General features: G+C 35.0%; 2 protein-coding genes across 2 annotated transcripts; both read left to right on the forward strand.

Moving 5' to 3' along the window:
• Positions 1-777: 777 nt before the first annotated feature.
• Positions 778-5,485, forward strand: LOC114251100 (arylphorin subunit beta). The gene is made up of 5 exons (XM_028185300.2): positions 778-941; positions 1,900-2,030; positions 2,722-3,510; positions 3,639-3,760; positions 3,847-5,485. The coding sequence occupies exons 1-5, from the start codon at positions 806-808 to the stop codon at positions 5,393-5,395; spliced, it is 2,727 nt and encodes a 908-aa protein (XP_028041101.2). The 5' UTR covers positions 778-805; the 3' UTR covers positions 5,396-5,485.
• A 7,126-nt stretch (positions 5,486-12,611) lies between these two features.
• On the forward strand, positions 12,612-18,449 carry TpnC25D (Troponin C at 25D). Its single transcript, XM_028186524.2, has 5 exons — positions 12,612-12,742; positions 13,075-13,246; positions 14,879-14,981; positions 17,203-17,351; positions 18,034-18,449. Exons 1-5 carry the CDS (start codon positions 12,740-12,742, stop codon positions 18,060-18,062), a joined length of 456 nt encoding a protein of 151 aa, XP_028042325.1. The 5' UTR covers positions 12,612-12,739; the 3' UTR covers positions 18,063-18,449.
• The last annotated feature ends 1,569 nt before the right edge of the window (positions 18,450-20,018 follow it).

Genomic DNA, 20,018 nt, shown 5'->3' on the forward strand with positions numbered 1-20,018 from the left:
TAAAAAATTCTCGAATTCACACATATACAAAACACACAATAAATTACATCAGAATCCAAAATCAGAAAACCAAATCAAACTTATCGTTGAATGTCTTCTAATCATATACCAAAGATGATATGAAGGTAACATTATCAATAACAAAAATTTTTTTTATTACCGTATAGCAAACGAGCATACGGCCCACCTCATGGTGAGTGGTTACCGTCACTCATGGACGACAGCAATGCCAGGGGCAGAGCCAAGCCGCTGGCTACCGTTTAATACTCTCCACAAGCCTCATTTGAAAAAGGACATGTCGTAGCGCTCGAGAAACACCGTGGAGTCATTCCAAAACCGGATGGTAAGTGGCAAAAAAGATCTCTGGAAACGCACTGTGGATTAACGCAGTGGCTCCAGGTAGTACGGATGAACTCTACTCCGGTGGCGGGCGGTGCGCTGGTAAAAACGAGATGATAGTATCATTTCAAACAATTCCTCAGAGCATGGAACATACGGTACAGAATACAGAGGAAATCGAAGTCCCTCCGCAGACCCAGACGTTCCATGAACGTGCGTCTTTATAAGCTCACGATTAACAATAATATAAAAAAATCGAATAATAAAATTGTTTTGCGACAATCATGATAAAATGTATTTTTTGTTTATATATAAAGTTCATTGTCTAGACTTTACACATCGGGTTGACTAAACTACCGACGTTCACTATTTGAAAACAAAAAGTGCATTCACATTTTATATCAGTTTTCGATGAAAATGACCTGCGTCTGAACCAGTATTTGTGCCCTATAAATTGACGAGCCAAATGTTGTTTTGCATCAGAATTAGACGCAAGATGCAAACGTTAGGAGTTCTTCTAGTCTGTGCTTTTTTCATAGGCAGCTCCGGCTTCTTAATTAAAGTGCCTACCGCTGTAAATCTACCAGAGCCATCGGAATCGGGTGAGTTTCTGTTCTTCTAATGCTAGATTAATAGAATAGTCTTAACCATAATATGGGTACTTCTTTCTCGTCGTCAAAAGCAAACAAATTTTGGGCTCACATTTTCGTCGGCTGTTATCACTAGGGGACGTTGTTATAGGCGCGGACACCGAGAACACTTTGTCTTAGCCCTCGTTTGGTAATTTAATCTATATTAATATAATAAAGCTGAAGAGTTTGTTTGTTTGTTTGTTTGAACGCGCTAATCTCAGGAACTACTGGGCCGATTGGAAAAAATCTTTCAGTTTTAAATAGCCCGTTTATTGAGGAAAGCTTATAGGCTATCATAATATAACATCACGCTAAGACCAATACAAGTGGAGCACCAATAAAGAATTTTTCAAAATCGGGATTTTTTCCCTTTTGAGAGCTTCCACTGTGCGGAAACGGTGAAAGTTTCGCTAAAATAATGTGTGACAGAATTGTTTCCCTTTAAAAAATCTAAAAAAAGTCCGCGACAGCATATGTCTATATGTTAAGATTGGCTCACTATAACCTTTTTTATGCTAACCAAATCTGTTCTAAAATAAAGCATTATTTGTGAACTGTTCCACGCGGACGAAGTCGCAGGCAAAAGCTAGTATTAAATAAGGGAGTTTATACACCAAACAAAGGGAACTCTTAAAAGGCACTGTCGAGGAACGCAGCGGTTCCCGCACGGAGGAATTCTATTATTATTAAAGATGGTGCAATAATAAAAATGAGATTATCTCAATCATTGAGGTCACGTTGAAAGTATATGAGTAGCGTTTAATCCCAAGCGACCTTTTGTAATTTCTTCCACGATTTCAACATAATAATACAAATTCTACACGCAAAATTATACATTTAATGAACCAGTCTAACTGAAAAGTTATCGCTTTTCTTTTAATTTTAAATTGTTTGATTAAAATTTTCATGTACTTAAAAATGAAATCAGTTCCCGTCAACTTGGTGACTGTTCAAAAACTGCTATTGCCGCTTTTCGAGGATGTTTGCGAAATCAGCAAGGATCCGGACATATTGAAATCTGCCCAGGAATTCTTAAGCTTATTAGATGAAGATTTTACGGTGAGTGTGAATGTTATTTTTAAAATAAAATCGTTGAGGAGCTAAATGTTTGCGAATCGGTAACATGAATGATAGGCAATACTAAGGTTCGTAGCAGGATATTCCGAAATTTCAACATGTCTCAAAGTTCAAAGTAAATAGAAGCTTTCACTTTGTGATTTCAATAGGCTCTGTTATAATTAGGTGGGCTCCATCCATCATATACGTCCCCGAAATATATACACTAATATACTCTAGACTCTAATATATACAGACTATAATATTTACACTAATAATAGTAATATCTATTTATCTCTAATAGAAATATTTGCGATAGTGCTTCCACATAGCTTGTTTGCACATAGCTTCCGCTATCACACCACCTTCTTGAAGCAAAAATCATAATGCGTTTCCAGGGATTTTTTGCAACGAATCACTGGGCTTTGAATTAACTTTGAACTGCACGATGTTCCTCGATCACTGTGACATGTTCTTCAAAAAAGAGCTTGATGACTCTCGATGAACCTTTCCTATACCCCTGGTATTGCCAGTGTCCATAAGTGACGTTACTCACTCACTACCAGGAGGCTGTAAGCTCGTCTATCACATTTAGGATTCACATTTTAACACAATAATAGAAATAAAAAAAGTTATTTCCTACAAATTTACATGCAAATTACAAAACGTCTTATAATGCTATTATATTTTACAGGATCCTGAAGCGATATCGAATTTTAAAGATTTAAAATCCAAAGGATTTTTAACTAAAGGTGAAATTTTCACAGAGTATAATAAAAGTCATTTAGATGAACTTGAAATTGTCTACGAAACGTTGTGTAATGCGAAGAGCTTCGACGCATTCTTCAAAGCTGCGGCATGGGCAAGACAAAACTTAAACTGTGGGGTTTACATTAGCGCTCTATATTTAGCCGTCGGAAAGAGGCGAGACACAAAAATGCTATTAATACCCCCGCCATATGAAATATTCCCCAATTATTTCATCAACAAAGATGTTGTAATCCAAGGATCGTTTATCGCTTCCGGCCAAGAACTCGAACTATCTGATAACGTTGAAGTTGAAGGGAATTCGTACACGATTAATGCTAATTACACGGGAAGTTTCTTCGAAAATAACGACGAGTCTAAATTGGCGTACTTTCGTGAAGACGTCGGCTTGAACACTTTTTATTATCTAAGAAAACTGAAGCAAGCGCCGTGGTTCAATAATGACATTGTCAATGGTAAATACGGGGAAAATTTGTTTCAAATGATGACACAATTGAACGCTAGATATAATATGGAACGCTATGCGAACGGACTACCAGAGCTTGTTAGTTATACGTGGGCATCTGTGCCAGATGTGCCGTACGATCCTACATTAATATACACAAACGGAAATGAATTTGGTTCTAGAAATGACCATCTACAACTGTTAGATTCGGAGAATGTCGGATTGCTTCAAACTATTGAGAGCAACATTGGCACCGTGGTTCAACATATGGTAAGTTTCAAAATCATTATCAAATATCAAAATATAAGTAATGTTTTGAAATAGTTTTTAGCACATATTTTGAATTTTTTCTTTTTTCGGCATTAAATTTTAAACATTTCTCGACTTATTGATTTCAGATCGACACTGGATACAATAAAACACAAATATTAAACCATTTAATGGAAATCCTTGTAACGGGTGACAGAAGCTATGAGACATTGGCACGACATCTCCTTGGCAAAGATCATACCGACATCGGGTAATTTAGACATCGATTGAGCTGTATTTATGATTAATAGGCTCTTAAAATGATCTCAATGTTCTATTCCATTTGTACATTTTCAGATATCCGTCCGCATTACAACACTACATGACAACGGTAAGAGACCCGATGTTCTGGATTATTAACAAGAAAATCGTGGACATTGTTTATAATGCGCTACAATACGTACCTCCGTACGAACGAAATGAGTTATATTTCCCAGGAGTAGAGGTCGTAAATGTTGATGTTAAGAAAATGTTAACAGTGTTTGACTTCTTCGAATTTGATGTGTCTGAAGCTTTAAAAACAACTGAAGATAAAACCACGTTCCAAATTAAAATTGGTCAACCAAGATTAAATCACAAGCCCTTTACTATCAAAGTGAACATTTCGTCATTAATATCACAAAAGGGCATTGTTAAAATGTATCTTGGACCGAAAGTATTACCGGGCGAGTTTGCGAAGAAGAAAAATATGTTTACGTTGCTTGACAGCTTTGAAACAAGTTTGAAACCGGGCACGAACATTATAACAAGAACATCCGATGCTATGAAACATTTCTCCAACGATTTAATTTCTCTTAGAACTGTACACAAGTACGTACAGAATGCAGAATTTGGCTTAGACGCTATTCCATTTAAAAGTTTTGAATTTCAAACAGGCTATCCTTCAAGGCTAGTCCTTCCCAAAGGCTCTACTGAAGGAGTACAGCTTCAAATATTTGTATTCGTTGCCCCACTTTATAAAGGCTTCGAAAACTTTAGTATATTACCACGTGCAGAGTTTAACAAAGCAATACTTTCTCCTGGCTATCCTTTAGATTTGACTATTGAAGATAAGCAGTTATTCGATTTACCAAATGTTTTCTTGAAAGATATTATGGTTATGCATAAAGGAGATAGTAAAGTTGAAAACTATGGCGGTGCCGGTGTCAGTAAAAAGTGGTATGGCACCAATACATACGATCCTTCTTTGAAACCAAATTATTCATCAAATAATGAACCATTTGATTACCAGTCCAAAAAGAGTCAGTATGGAAAAAAAGACTACTACACTACTGATAGCAGTGGTTTTAAAAAAGAAGAACCAATTAACATGATTCTTGACACAGAACAGAGAGAGGAATTAATGGAAGGTCCAGCTAAAAGACCTATTCTAAAACTGTCAGCTGGATTAGATAATAATTATCAAGGTAAAAGTAATGATTACAGATCTAAAAACGTAAAATATAGTTATGAGGATCAAAATAAACTATATTCCTCTGATGACACAGTAAATAAAAAAAATGTAATCAGAAATGAAAGCCCACAGGAAAGCATTCTACATGAACAACATTTTCAGGAAACAGAGCCTCCAAATAAACCAATCCTATTTGCAGACAGTTCACAGAATATTGCGACTGGAAAAAATCAAAATGTATTTCAAGTTCCAGGTATACTGTCATTGCCTAGTGACCCAATCACCAATATTGAAGATATACCACTCGATATAAATTTCAATAAAAAAGGCTCGGATATATCTAATATTCCAAAATTAAGAATTTTTATAAACATTCCGAAACAAAATTTTACAATATACGACTACATCAAAAAATTAATGGAGGGTAGTCAAGGTGATGAATTGTACGAGTAATGTAAAAATATAGTTAAATTTTAGTCATAAATGTTATCTTTATTTTAATATCGTTAATACAAATGAATGTCAATAAAATTTGCTATGTAACTGTTTGTTTTTTTTATACGACTGCACAATCTCACACAATATTATTTTTACGAATGCAACACAACATTAACGATTGCAGATTAAAATTTAATAGATCGTAAAGCTTTGAAAGCTATTACGCTAAACATAATGTTCTCTACCAGAAGTATTTGTGAAGGAACAGAAACCGATACAGTATTTTGCTCTTTAACGTGGTTTTCTATCATTGATTTTGGAAATGATCCAAAAATTTACAACGATGTTACGCTTTCCCTATTTTCATCGTGGAAAATTTAAAAACCATCGGTCACCGATGTGACAACAGCTAGAAAACAAATAGAAATACTTTTACAGTTGCTTACAAGGTTTTACATTGCAACGTATTTTTTTTTAATAATAATCACACAGTTGTAGTCGTCGTGGCCTAACGGATAAGACGTCCGGTGCATTCGTGTTGAGCGATGCACCGGTGTTCGAATCCCGCAGGCGGGTACCAATTTTTCAAATGAAATACGTACTCAACAAATGTTCACGATTGACTTCCACGGTGAAGGAATAACATCGTGTAATAAAAATGAAACCCGCAAAATTATAATTTGCGTAATTACTGGTGGTAGGACCTCTTGTGAGTCCGCGCGGGTGGGTACCACCACCCTGCCTATTTCTGCCGTGAAGCAGTAATGCGTTTCGGTTTGAAGGGTGGGGCAGCCGTCGTTACTATACTTGAGACCTTAGAACTTGTATCTCAAGGTGGGTGGCGCATTTACGTTGTGGATGTCTATGGGCTCCAGTAACCACTTAACATCAGGTGGGCTGTGAGATCGTCCACCCATCTAAGCAATAAAAAAAAAAAAAAAAAAAGTTGCCTTTGCGTATTAAATATATAAATAACCTTATTTTTGCTTCAAGACTTTAAAATTGGACAAGTAATTTTAATTAAACATTTTAAAATTGAAAAAACTGTTAAGTCACCGGAACCTTAATTACAAAAAAAAAGATAAATTCGGAAACCTAAATTTAAAAAAAAGTTATGATAAATTCAAAAAACAAAAAAAAATATCTTTATTTACGAAATTAATAGCTCAGACATAATATTTGGAATCCATGGAGTTCGTGCTGGTAACCAAAAAAATTGACATACTAAATATTGCAGGAAATAAATACTAAATAATAGGCTTTAAGTGCTAAAATCCTTCCTTATATGAAAAGACACAAAGCTAATAAAACCAAAACAGCTTTTAAATTATCGTAAGTTTTGTGCATATTTGTGAGCTTTGCTCTCACACTATTTAGTTTGTTGGCAAATAGAATTGTGAGCAATTAATTTAATAATCTCAGTTCAGCACTTTGACTTATCAGGCATTCTGATCGTGTGGACGAGACACATTCACTCACGCGAAGTGACAAATTAATAGATAACATAGTAGATGAGATTAGGCACTCTGTCTGCAAATGTGTTACAACAAAACACAATACAAAAATATTTAAAAGGACGGAATTATGTTTTTCTATGCTTGTTTAGGACTGTTTGTAACACATTCTAAAACTTAAAAAAATAAGACAATAGATATTACTAAAAATAATGGATTTTACAAGTTTTAATTTGGATATGCTTCTTTATTCATTATGATAATATTATATCAGTTTTATGGACTGCTATGTAGTGTTCTTATTTTCTTCTTTGGGACCCAAGTCCCAATCAACAATGTTAAAATTGGATTACATAATATATAGAGATGCTTGATATAGACATACTGACAAAACAACAATAACAATTTGAAATGGTCGTAAAACGCATTCTAAGCCCGCACTGGTAGACACCACCATTCTGCCTATTTCTGCTGAGAAGTAACGATTTGTACTGATTTGTGCAGTAAAACGAATATACGATCCTATTGATCTTTTGTTAAGAAACTCTCCGTGCTCAACTACGTCTGGACGATTATTCTGTAACTAAACCTACAGCTCGTTGACTGTGACCCTTCTAAATCAAGGTCATGATTGTAGTTACTGCGAGTGCGTCCGTATGCCGCCTAACATGAGATTTTTTATAATTTAAGTTAAAATATAATCTGGCAAATCTATTCATCAATGAAACACGAGACAGAAGCTATGAAATAAATCTAGATTTCCTAGTCCCTTTAAATTAAGTAATAACATGTTTTAAGTGAACCACCACCCATCTGGAGTCATTTGTCAGTGATACTTTAAGCAACCAATAATTTACATGTCATAAAAAAATAACATTAAACAGTACTAATGCTTGTTTATTATCTTCTTCTTCTTCCAGTGCCTCTTCAATCCTTAAGGTTGGCCGTTAGCTTCCTGTATTCATTTCTGTCAGCAGCCAGCCGGAACAGCTGCTTGACTGAGGCAATACCGGTCCACTCCCGGATATTCCGGAGCCATGACTTCTTTCTTCGCCCAGCACGTCTCTTTCCTTGCACTTGGCCCATCATTATCAACTGCAAATGCATGTATCTATCGTTCCTGAGCACGTGGCCGAGATATTCTATCTTGCGCTTTTTGATAGAAGGCAACATTTTCCGGGACATATGAACGCGCTGAAGCACGGTTTCGTTCCTGACCTTGTTTATTATACTAATGCTTATTTCGTTTAATTTATTTGGGGTATATTTTTGGGTGCAGTAAAGTATGCTCTATTTTATTTTTATATATTTCAAACTCTGCCAGTCTTTGCTGTGTCTATCGCTCGATAAATAACTCAGGAAATTAAATAAATAATAAAAAAGGTACAAACAAACATGCTGATCATATTTTAAAATGTATCAATCATATAAACGACGCAAACCAAACAAACAAAAATAAAAATATAAAGTTTTTTTTTTTTTCAATTCAACTACATACGCACTTTTTTGTGAAAGTTTAAGCTGAATTAATACATAATATTATTTACCGTATCATGATTGAAATTTAATTTAAGTATCGAAAACAAACTGACTGTTATTATGGATCAAATTTTCTCGCACTACTCACGCTAACAAAATTTCATGACATCATGTCGCGGTTTCAGTTTTTTAAATCCAATTAATTGTCATATTAACATCTATTGCAATAGGGTAATAAAATTATAGAGAAGACATCACTAACAAACTATTCAAAGAATTATTTACATTTGGCTCCCGGTCATCATTGAATTTGCAAGGAAAACGCTGGGTTCCGTGCCAAAATTAAAGCTTCATAATACATACATAGTATAGGTGTATGATCGATGATTCAGGGTCCGGAGTATGTCTTTAAACTATTTGCATTTCGTTTGGCTGTGACATCTAATTATTTCGATTTTGGAATGCTGTGAAGCAATAAATTATCTGCAAGCCGGCTACGGATCGACTCGTTAATTTAATTTACTCTATGGGTTATTATCATCGCGATGGACTAGCTAAGGCTCTTAATTAAATTCCTCGTTGCGTATTCATTAACTAAGTCGTAAAAATATATATTAAATGTTTACGAACGTTTGAGAAGTTCATTTGTAAAAAAAACGTCTGAACGAAGATAAGCATATGTTTCAATATTCATTAATTTATTTGCCTGATGATATTTAGAGAAATTTCTTGAAATCGGAACACAGTTTTTTTTTCCACAGGGAATTTTTATATTGAAAGTTTTATTATTATTATTGCTTCTATTAGTGGACAAGCTCACGGACCACCTGGTGTTAAGTGGTTACTGGAGCCCATAGAAATCTACAATGTAAATGCCGCCACCCACCTTGCGATATGTGTTCTAAGTCTCAGTTTTTAGAGTATAACGGCTGCCCCACCCTTCAGACCGAAACGCATAACTGCTTCACGGCTGAAATAAGCAGGGTGGTGGTACCTACCCGTGCGGACTCACGAGACGTCCTATCACTACTAATTTTTATTACGCAAATTAAAATTTACCGGGTTTAATTTTTATTACACGATGTTATTCCTTCACTGTGGAACTCAATCGTGAACATTTATTAAGTGCATATTTCATAAGAAAAATTAGTACCCGTCGGCGGGATTCGAACACCTATGCATCGCTACATACGAATGCACCGGACGTCTTATCCTTTAGGCCACGACGACTAAAAATAAACATAAACCAAATTCAATTCAACCTTAATACATATTTGAATGAAATGCGTCAATTGAAATTGATTTAACGTAATTATCAAATTTATTTACATAGGTTCATAGTTCAAATTTATTTACACAGGTTCAGGTTACATAGGTAACATCGGTTGTAGGGTGGCACGGTCGCTTTACAATGCAATTTAGATTTTCAACTCATTTCTGAAGGTGGTTAGGGTAACTGAATTGTCTCCGGTAAGCACTTAACGCGATGACCCGTGAACTCGTTCATCAATCTAGGTGATAAACAAAAAGACAAACGCTGTATGACGTCACACGAAACGTGATGAGCGCAATGACGTCAATTGTATGACTGCACGCAGTGTTCTTATGAGTCGACTATCATCAAAGCCGGCAATCTGACTTTTGAACAATGATTGGTAAATCAGAAAAACGAATTATTGACTTTGTATTCCATTGGCAGTCACAAAACTCTTCGGAACGACATCTTAGATAAATAACAGGTTAACTATTAACCTTTATTTAATGCAGGTTTTGAACCGTATTCTTTGAAGGAGACGATTATATTCAAATTAATCTGTATTGACATATCAAAAAATTTTTTTTTTGTCCAAATGCACAGATTGCCACCTTTGATAATAGACGACTCTTATAAAACAAACGTGTTTTCGATGATACGATATAACGATTTCATTGCACGTGATGTAATACACACAGGGTGTAAGAAATCCACTACTGAAACAATATTAATTAACTAAAATAAACCCAAATACTTGTAGTTTCGTTCAAATTTTACTTTGTGTATCGTGATGTTGTAAAGGATAAATAAATAAATAATAAATAAATATTTACTAACAATCACGCCACGTTAACTGGTCCCGTGATAAGTTCGAAAAGAACTTGTGTTACAGGTACCAGATAACGGAAATAAATGTAAGATTTTTGTTATACACATACATATATTTAATATACATCCATAACCCTGGAAAAGACATTTATATTTATCATACAAATATCTTCCCTTGGCGGGATTCGAACCCGCAACCCCCTTGTGTAGTGACCATGTCACTTACCACTACACCAGACGGCCGTTAAAGATAAAAGATATGGGCAGGTGATTTAATTTCACTAACATATAATTTTATGCGTATATTGAAGGTGTAATTGTTTATTGATATAATAAATGCTTCCGTCTACTTTACTACATCAGAGTCATCATAATCCATATTTTTTTACTGTAATAAAATAACAAATATATTGAACAAGTATCTTTTTTTTTTTTATTTATTGCTTCGATGGGCGGACGAGCTCACAGCCCACCTGGTGTTAAGTGGTTACCCATAGACATCTACAACGTAAATGCGCCACCCACCTTGAGATATAAGCTGTAAGGTCTCAAGTATAGTTACAACGGCTGCCCCACCCTTCAAACCGAAACGCATTACTGCTTCACGGTAGAAATAAGCAGGGTGGCGGTACCCAACCACGCGGACACTCAAGAGGTCCTACCACCAGTAATCTATTTGGTTTTTAAAGATACAGAGCCTATAAAAACAAATTTAAGCAGCACAAACATAAACATAAATCGTAATTACAATAAATGACCTTTATTACAAAAATGTTCTACAGAAATCCCTAAAGCCAATTAAAGTCAACAAGATATCGCGTTAAAAAAGTCATTACGTCAATGAAGATAGATGCATCGATTTATTTGTAATCCGATCCACTGAATCAATTCTATTGTTGAAGTGCAAATAACAAAACAAACACGTGGCCGTTAAACGTAAAGCTCAGATTAGTTTCTGTGGTGTTCGTATGAGAACACAAAAATTATAGTCGATCACCGAGAGTCTATATCTGCGCGGGCGCCGCTTCTGTATAACTCGTTTCACGCGTCAGTGGTTGCCAATCGAAACAGGCCGCCGGAATATATTATTGTATTTTTCGTTTTTTCTTTTTTTTTTTTTGTAAACCTTGAATTCTTTTATTCGAATATTTTTAAATGAGTATTTTCTTCGAAGATAATACTTTTTTAGTTACTTTATTAAAATCTCTATATATATGTCTATACATAGATTATCTGGTTTTAATACTCTCTGTAAATACAAATGTTGCAAAAATAATGATTTTTCACTAATATATTAAATATTAAAAATTAATAAAAAAAAAGATTACCTATATCTTGACAGGGTATAATGGTAATATACAATTAAAAATGATTTTAATTTTATATTATCCATTAATTAATAAATCTAAAATCATATTTCCACAAACAGATTGAGAACAACTGGAACTGACGCTGCTACGTATAATATTTTAATTGGGATTGTTGTGAATCGAATTCAAAGGAATTTCCTGCTGTTGATCATGAAACAACTTTATGTGCAAGCAGGTCTGGTACGCTTCAAAATGGACACTTTGAAGCAGAACAGCTTCTCTAGTCAAAACAACTCACCATTAACACTGCATCAAACTAAATATGGGTACAGTTGACAGATCAATAGCCGCGTTTGATTCGAAAATATAAATGTATTAATATTATTAAATCTTTTTTTTATCGTTAAAATTAAATCGTAAAGCTAATTATGCTTATGAATATAAGTTTTTGTTTTATTAAATACGAATTTCGTTTTAAGAGTGAGATCAGAAAAGAAAATGACGTTTAATTCTCACATAAACCACTTTTACATTTAACATACAATAACGAGGCAGCCATAAAACACTAAAGTGTCTACCAATAAATTTTCTGGGAACGTAAAAACTAACACAATATTTCTTTGTAGTCACTCTTATTATATATATGTACATAGATATATAGAAATAAACATAGCGCCTTCGTGCATAGGTTTTCAAATAATCAATCTAAAAATGGCGCATTTAACGGCAACGACTCGTAAATTACTTTCAATTTTATGTAAATAAATCTGACAAGTCACTTCCTGTAAATAAAATGTGGGTTTCGTTAATACGTTTTCATCATTGGCGGTGGTTATAATTTATACTGAGGAGACCCGATGACCTACGTCACACGCACGGGCCAGAGTAGGATGGATGGTTTTTCACTTATTTTTGTATTTTCAGACTGAAGGAATGCTATAAATAAGGGTGGCATTCGATCGCGTAGTCTAGTGTAACAACACTCGCATACGGATTCAGTTCTTGTTACAGCCGCCAATCCTTGACGTGCAACATGGTGAGAGGATTTCAATGTTAAATAGTGATGTGAAAATGTGATTTACAGTGCAGTTTTTACGATGTGGGAGCAAACTACAATCAACTATAATGTGAAAGACGCTTAACAAAACATAGTTAAATGTTCAAATAAAAATATGTTGGTTACCTCTGGCCCTTTTGTTAGAAACGAATCTGATATGTTTTCATAAAAGATTTATTCTATGCTAAACGTACATATACGTATATTTTACCATAAAAAAAAAAAACTTCAAAATGATATAAAAATTTTATGACAAAAAAATAATTAAAATACACAACTTCAAGGAAATTATTTCATTTCTCTTCGTACAGGATTCCGATGATGAACAAAAGATGGCCATGCTACGTAAAGCATTCCAGATGTTTGACACCACGAAGTCTGGTTACATCGACGTGCTGAAGATCTCCACCATTCTCAACACAATGGGACAGCTATTCGACGACTCAGAACTTCAAGCACTCATCGATGAAAACGATCCGGAAAGTAAGTAGCCTAATTTGGTTTTACTTTTAAAAAAAACATAAATGGTACATCGATTTGTATTGACCGATAAGTTTGATGAATACGTAACTCTAAAACCAACAATAAAAAGGTATATATAGAAAACACGACTGCAAAAATGCACTAATAGGTAAGAAAAAGTTGTCACTAGGAGTGATATAAAAATGCAATCGAAAGGGTTCAGGCATTGAAAAGCTATGTTAGAATAAAAAAAACTCACACACATAAGCCCCGAAAACATTACATTTCTTTTTAGTGCATTTCCACTTTAATAATATAATAAAAGAATGAAAGTTTTCATTCGATTCATTTAAAAAATCCAGTATTCTTTTTTTTTTTTTTTCAATTTTATTAATTGAAGAATCCCATTAACGAGTGTCTTTTTACGGACCGTCATGGCTTATCTTTAAATATTAATTATACTTATATAAAGTATAATTAATAATACAATTAAACTATAAAAATCAAGTACTTACAATTTGAAACAAACGGGTATTTATCTAACCTATTCTGAATCTATGCTGGGCTGTGGGGAACTAAACATTCCATTGTCATTACGAAGTATACATTCAACATGGTGTTTACATAACAGCCTACAAAGCTATCTTCATTCACGCTAATCAAATTAGCAATCGTTGTACATGATATTAAAATGCTGGGATATTTTCATGGCTTAGCTGCTATTGAGACGAGGCACGTGCGCGGATATCCACGCCAAATATTTTAGAGAAAAATAATTATTTCTTCGTACATATTCGAAGGATAGTCCAACAACTTCGTACATTAAAATTCGATTCATTTTATTTATAGTCTTTTTTTATCACAGAACATTGAAAAATATATTTTTAATTTTTTTTTTAAATAAAATATTAAATATATATTTTTTTTGTATTATTGGCCTTACCGCATTGCATAAACAAGGAGATTCACAGAGAGAGCGTTGATCAAGTCATTTGAGAACGATGCATACCGACGACGCGACACCTTCGCATGTTAATATTCACGAATATTTTTACACTTCGGGAGAACTAACGAGTCTATTTACGTACAGAACCAACGTGCAGTGTCCCTTTGAACGGTTTTGTTGTCCGCTCTAAAGTTTGGTTTTAATATGATATACTACATATTATATAATTACGAGATTATATTATATTGTCCGCTCTAAAGTCGCTCGTTCGGTTTTTAATACGATATACTAAATATTATTTCATTACGAGATTATATTACAGTATTAGAAACGATAATAGTTAAATTAACATCATATGCTTTGATGACTTTGGACTATTATTCCTCAAAAGTTTTTTTTAATAACGTAACATCAACACCAACTCACCTACTAGTTAATGAATATGAAGTTTCTACTGCATTCGTAAAAAAATTATTTAGTTAGAAAATAATTAAATTAATTTCACATTATTTTTTGTACTAAATTGAATTAAATTTTGTTGTAAAAATAAATTAATTGTTGTAAATTGAATATAATCGATATTTACATAATACATAATCGATTATTCTTTTTAAATTATAGAACATATTTATACGTAGTGAACCCACATCCGCTCTTCGCGGCTTAGTCGTGAGCCAAAAACTGATTGCATGTTTATGTAATTTCAGACAGTGGGAAGATCAACTTCGATGGCTTCTGTAATATTGCTTCCCATTTCCTTGAAGAGGAAGACGCTGAAGCCATGCAACAAGAACTGAAAGAAGCTTTCAGGTAATAATAATTTCGATTATTCTACTTTTTTTAATTCCATCAAACAGCTTATTATTAAGAATGGTATCTTACAGAGGATCCGTATCTTCCTACTTATACCTTTTTGAAGCTCTTGGAAGGACCCGCCCATGTGATCACTAATGTATATATTGTATATATTATAGTATATTATATTTAAATATTCACAAGATTTAGTGTTTCTTCATTGATGACCTCGAATATTGAGTATGCGCTTAAAACATCTCAAATGTAACTAAACACCACTACAAATTCCGGGAAAGATATTTTCATTTCATTATTCTCATATACAACGATAGAAGGATCAGAATAATTATTCTAAAAGCGAATGAACAAATTCTCGCTTTCGGGAAAACCCAAAACATTTACATTAAACACAAGTAAAATAGTGCCTAGAATAATTGCAAATAGACCATAAAATAGATGTTAGAATAAACAGAGACGTAATTAATTGCATATACATACTATACCTGCAAAGTACCAACGCACTACAGCGCCGAGCCGATGAAAATATTTGTTTAGTCTACTTTTTAATGAAGTTTCGTTCGTTTTTTGCCTGTAGCGTATCCATTCATATAAAATGTAAGGTCATATTGACGGTCGTTTCGTGCAGTGTATTATCGTCCAATTGTCCAATGTCGATCAAGTGATTTAGCTTTACTGGTGGTAGGACCTCTTGTGAGTCCGCGCGGGTGGGTACCACTACCTTGCCTATTTCTGCCGTGAAGCAGTAATGCGTTTCGGTTTGAAGGGCGGGGCAGCCGTTGTAACTACTAACCCATAGACACAGCCCACTGAGTTTCTCGCCGGATCTTCTCAGTGGGTCGGGTTTCCGATCCGGTGGTAGATTCTGCGAAGCACTGCTCTTGCTAGGGTCAGTGTTAGCAACTCTCCGGTTGAGCCCCGCGAGCTCACCTACAAACGTTAGGGCGAAGCTGAAATAGCCTCTCAAGGCTATCAGCATAGGTAGGAAAAAAAAAAAAAAAGTAACTCTACTTGAGACCTTAGAACTTATATCTCAAGGTGGGTGGCGCATTTACATTGTGGATGTCTATGGGCTCCAGTAACCACTTAACACCAGGTGGGCTGTGAGCTCGTCCACCAATCTAAGCAATAAAAAAAAGAAGAAAAAAACGAACTTTCAAATACCGCGAGCAGTCACCAATTTATAAGTATTACTCGTAAACTCGCAGAGTTAGTAAGCTGAAGTGGCAGTGGTCTGGTCACATATGTCGCAGAACCGATAACCGTTGGGGTAGACGTGTTCTGGAGTGGAGACCGCGAACCGGCAAACGTAGTGTAGGACGCCCTCCTGCTAGATGGAGCGACGACCTGCGCAAGGCAGCTGGCAGTAACTGGATGCGTAGAACCGAATATCGGGTTTAGTGGCGAGCTTTGGGGGAGGCCTATGTCCAGCAGTGGACTGCCGCAGGCTGATAATGATGACTCGTAAACATACGACTATACGTACCTACTTAACAAACGGCTCTTACTGTAAAGATATAATAAGACTAGCTTTTCCCCGCGACTCCGTCCGCATGGAATAGTTTCTTTCGCATAACGCTAAATTTTACCCCCCACTTCATTTACGTAAAAAGTGAAGACATTTTTGAATTATAGAATGTTAAGGAGCTATTTAAACCCCTATTTTACTTACGAAATAATCAATGCATCGGTGCAATAAATTGTATGGACATAATGTAGAATTGTTGCGTTTCTACCCAGTTCCAAATATTTCTCGAGGATTAGTAAAATATTGTCGCCATGATGATTGTGTAAATAAAACGAAATGCTCATCACAAGTTTGAGGAAAAAAAAACAAAATCTGAATTTTGCAACAATAGGAAACATTATAGAATGCAAACATTTCACCCACGATCTACATTATCTATATTATTTCACCGGCTTGCTAGCCAAGACAAACAGAACTTATTTTTAACAGAATGCATTTCGTAGACTTTTAGATTTTACGAAAACGCGTAGGATTTGATTTGTTGCAAGATTTAAAAATACGCAGACCATCGCAGACCATTTAAGCCATGAGTACAATCATGCAGCAATATTTTGAATCACCTCACAAGCGATTTGTCTAAAGGAAATACGAGTAATAAAAAAATAAAAACTTTTTTTTAAAGACCTATCCGTCAACCGTGACAACACTGCTCGTCAAATTAATCATTTTCTTAATATCATTTATTCTCAGATTATACGACCGTGAAGGTAACGGTTACATCACCACTTCAACACTGAAAGAGATCCTGGCCGCTCTTGACGATAAACTCAGCAACGCTGATCTTGACGGCATCATTGCTGAAATTGACACTGACGGCTCAGGAACTGTGGACTTTGATGGTGAGTTACTCGTACAATTATATTGTTAGTCATGTAGTATCTTAGCAAAGGAAATACAAATAGAAAATAAATATTTTTTTCTTTGTTTACCTTAGCATCCATAAAGTGTAGTAGGCAATTTAAGAAAAATGTCATGGAAAATACCTTAAAGAGATACTGTTATTTTCGACTACCGGAAATAATCAATGAAAAATAATTAAGATATGCATCGGAAAAAAATAATCTCGTCCTAGAAATATTCGTCGCTTTGAGATTATTTCCATAAGTTAAAAAATAGAAACTCGTAGTTAATATGTAATTGTTATAATATAGAAAAACATATTTTTTCTGTATATTGTGATCTTTCAAACATCTGGAAGTACTATAAACAGTACATCAACGTTCTCGAGATGAATGACATTGTATGTAAATTAGCCCAAACAATTCCTCTGATGTTGTTTAGATGAAAAATTTAACAAGATCCTATGATCTATGTTATTCCGTTTATTTGTTTTTTTACGAAACCGTTTTTAGGATCAGATCATAAATTTTAGCACGTCTCGTAACATACATTAAATAGCAATGGTACGCCGGTCCTGAACCAAACATATCACATTATTTACGATTGTTTTGATCTACGCGCTCGCTGGAATTTTTATGTTTCAAGGTTTTAATCGTTCACTTTTATTTCTTTCTCTTACAGAGTTCATGGAGATGATGACTGGAGACTAAGCCCAGAGAAGCAAGGATTCACAATAGTATTATTATGATTAGTATTTATTTTGTAAATTGTATTAAAAATAACTAAGACTTCAATACTAGTACAAATCGAATGCGGTATTAGCATGGTTGTATAAACTGAAAGAAAAAAATTGAATACGTACCGATTTTGTCTATCTTATAGAAATGTGCTTGCTATTTATGTACCTGCATCATGTAGGTCACGAACGTATTTGAATTCGTTCCAAAGAGTTATTTTCGGAATAATTCACTAGTGACGAGTTTTTTTTTTTGCATTGTAATCAACTTAATGCTAATATTTATAACGCATTGCACCTTTACTTCAAGAATAACTTTTAAGATTCCTACAATACAAAAATAGTCATTTTTTTTGTAAAATTTGTTTTACTTTCAATCCTTTCTTCTGTTGCTAGTAAGTCAAGGACAAAGCTATTAGAAATAAGCCGTTGCTTTGGGACTTTCTGAAGTCATCGTGGCCTAACGGATAAGACGTCCGGTGCATTCGTGTTGAGCGCGATGTACCGGTATTCGAATCTCAGGCGGGTATTAATTTTTCTAATGAAATACGTACTAAGCAAATTTTCACGATTGACTTCCACTGTGAAGGAATAACATCTTGTAATAAAAATGAAACCTACAAAATTATAATTTGCGTAATTACTGGTGATAGGATCTCTTGTGAGTCCGCGCGGGTGGGTACCACCACCCTTTTTTTTATTTTTTATTGCTTAGATGGTTAGACGAGCTCACAGCCCACCTGGTGTTAAGTGGTTACTGGAGCCCATAGACATCTACAACGTAAATGCGCCACCCACCTTGAGATATAAGTTGTAAGGTCTCAGTATAGTTACAACGGCTGCCCCACCCTTCAAACCGAAACGCATTACTGCTTCACGGCAGAAATAGGCAGGGTTTTGAAGTCGTCGTGACCTAAAAGATAAGACGTCCGGAGCATTCGTGTTGAAGCGATGCACCGGTGTTCGAATCCCGCAGGCGGGTACCAATTTTTCTAATGAAATACGTACTCAACAAATGTTTACGATTGACTTCCACGGTGAAGGAATAACATCGTGTAATAAAAGTGAAACCCGCAAAATTATAATTTGCGTAATTACTGGTGGTAGGACCTGTTGTGAGTCCGCGCGGGTAGGTACCACCGCCCTGCCTATTTCTGCCGTGAAGCAGTAATGCGTTTCGGTTTGAAGGGTGGGGCAGCCGCTGTAACTGAACTTGAGACCTTAGAACTTATATCTCAAGGTGGGTGGCGCATTTACGTTGTGGACGTCTATGGGCTCCAGTAACCACTGGACGTAAAAAAAAAGCTCGTTTACCTTGTATTTCATAATTTTACTGTGATGTAGCGGAATAAATAGCTCCAGAAACATAGCGTCTTCGAGTACATTATTATGCATTTCTAACAAACAACGCCCTGGAAGTGATAAATTGCCTCTTGACCAAAATTAACCGTGCACGAAGACAGACAATTGGAAAATTATCGCTTCCTTCAAACGTAATGTACTGTCGCGATGAGGCATACTGAGATATTTATTCCATTTCTTTTTCCTCGCTTAACTTAGGAATATTCAAATATGGGCTTGAGGTAATTTGAGCCCAAATAATTAGGTACCACAGTCCTGGGTATATCTCGCGAAGCAGTCGTGTATTTCAGCTTGAGGGAAACTCTAAAAATTGTTTCTGAAAATTGAGACTGAAACTCAATTGATACTGTCTTTCATGTTCCGTTGTGTTCCTCTACTTTCTCTGCGTATCTTCTACACCGGTAGCATGGTATCTTGCGTTGTTGTTTGAAAGTGAAGTACCACTGTATGAGCTCAATTGAGACTTCGATTAAGATCGACATTAAGATTTTGACTGGATAGTGGCATTCAGGATGCGACTACGGTAAAGAGTTTATTTATATATCTATTTCAAAATTCATAACAATTG

This window comes from Bombyx mandarina, chromosome 03 (genome assembly GCF_030267445.1).
Source record: "Bombyx mandarina strain Sakado chromosome 03, ASM3026744v2".
NCBI lineage: Eukaryota > Metazoa > Arthropoda > Insecta > Lepidoptera > Bombycidae > Bombyx > Bombyx mandarina.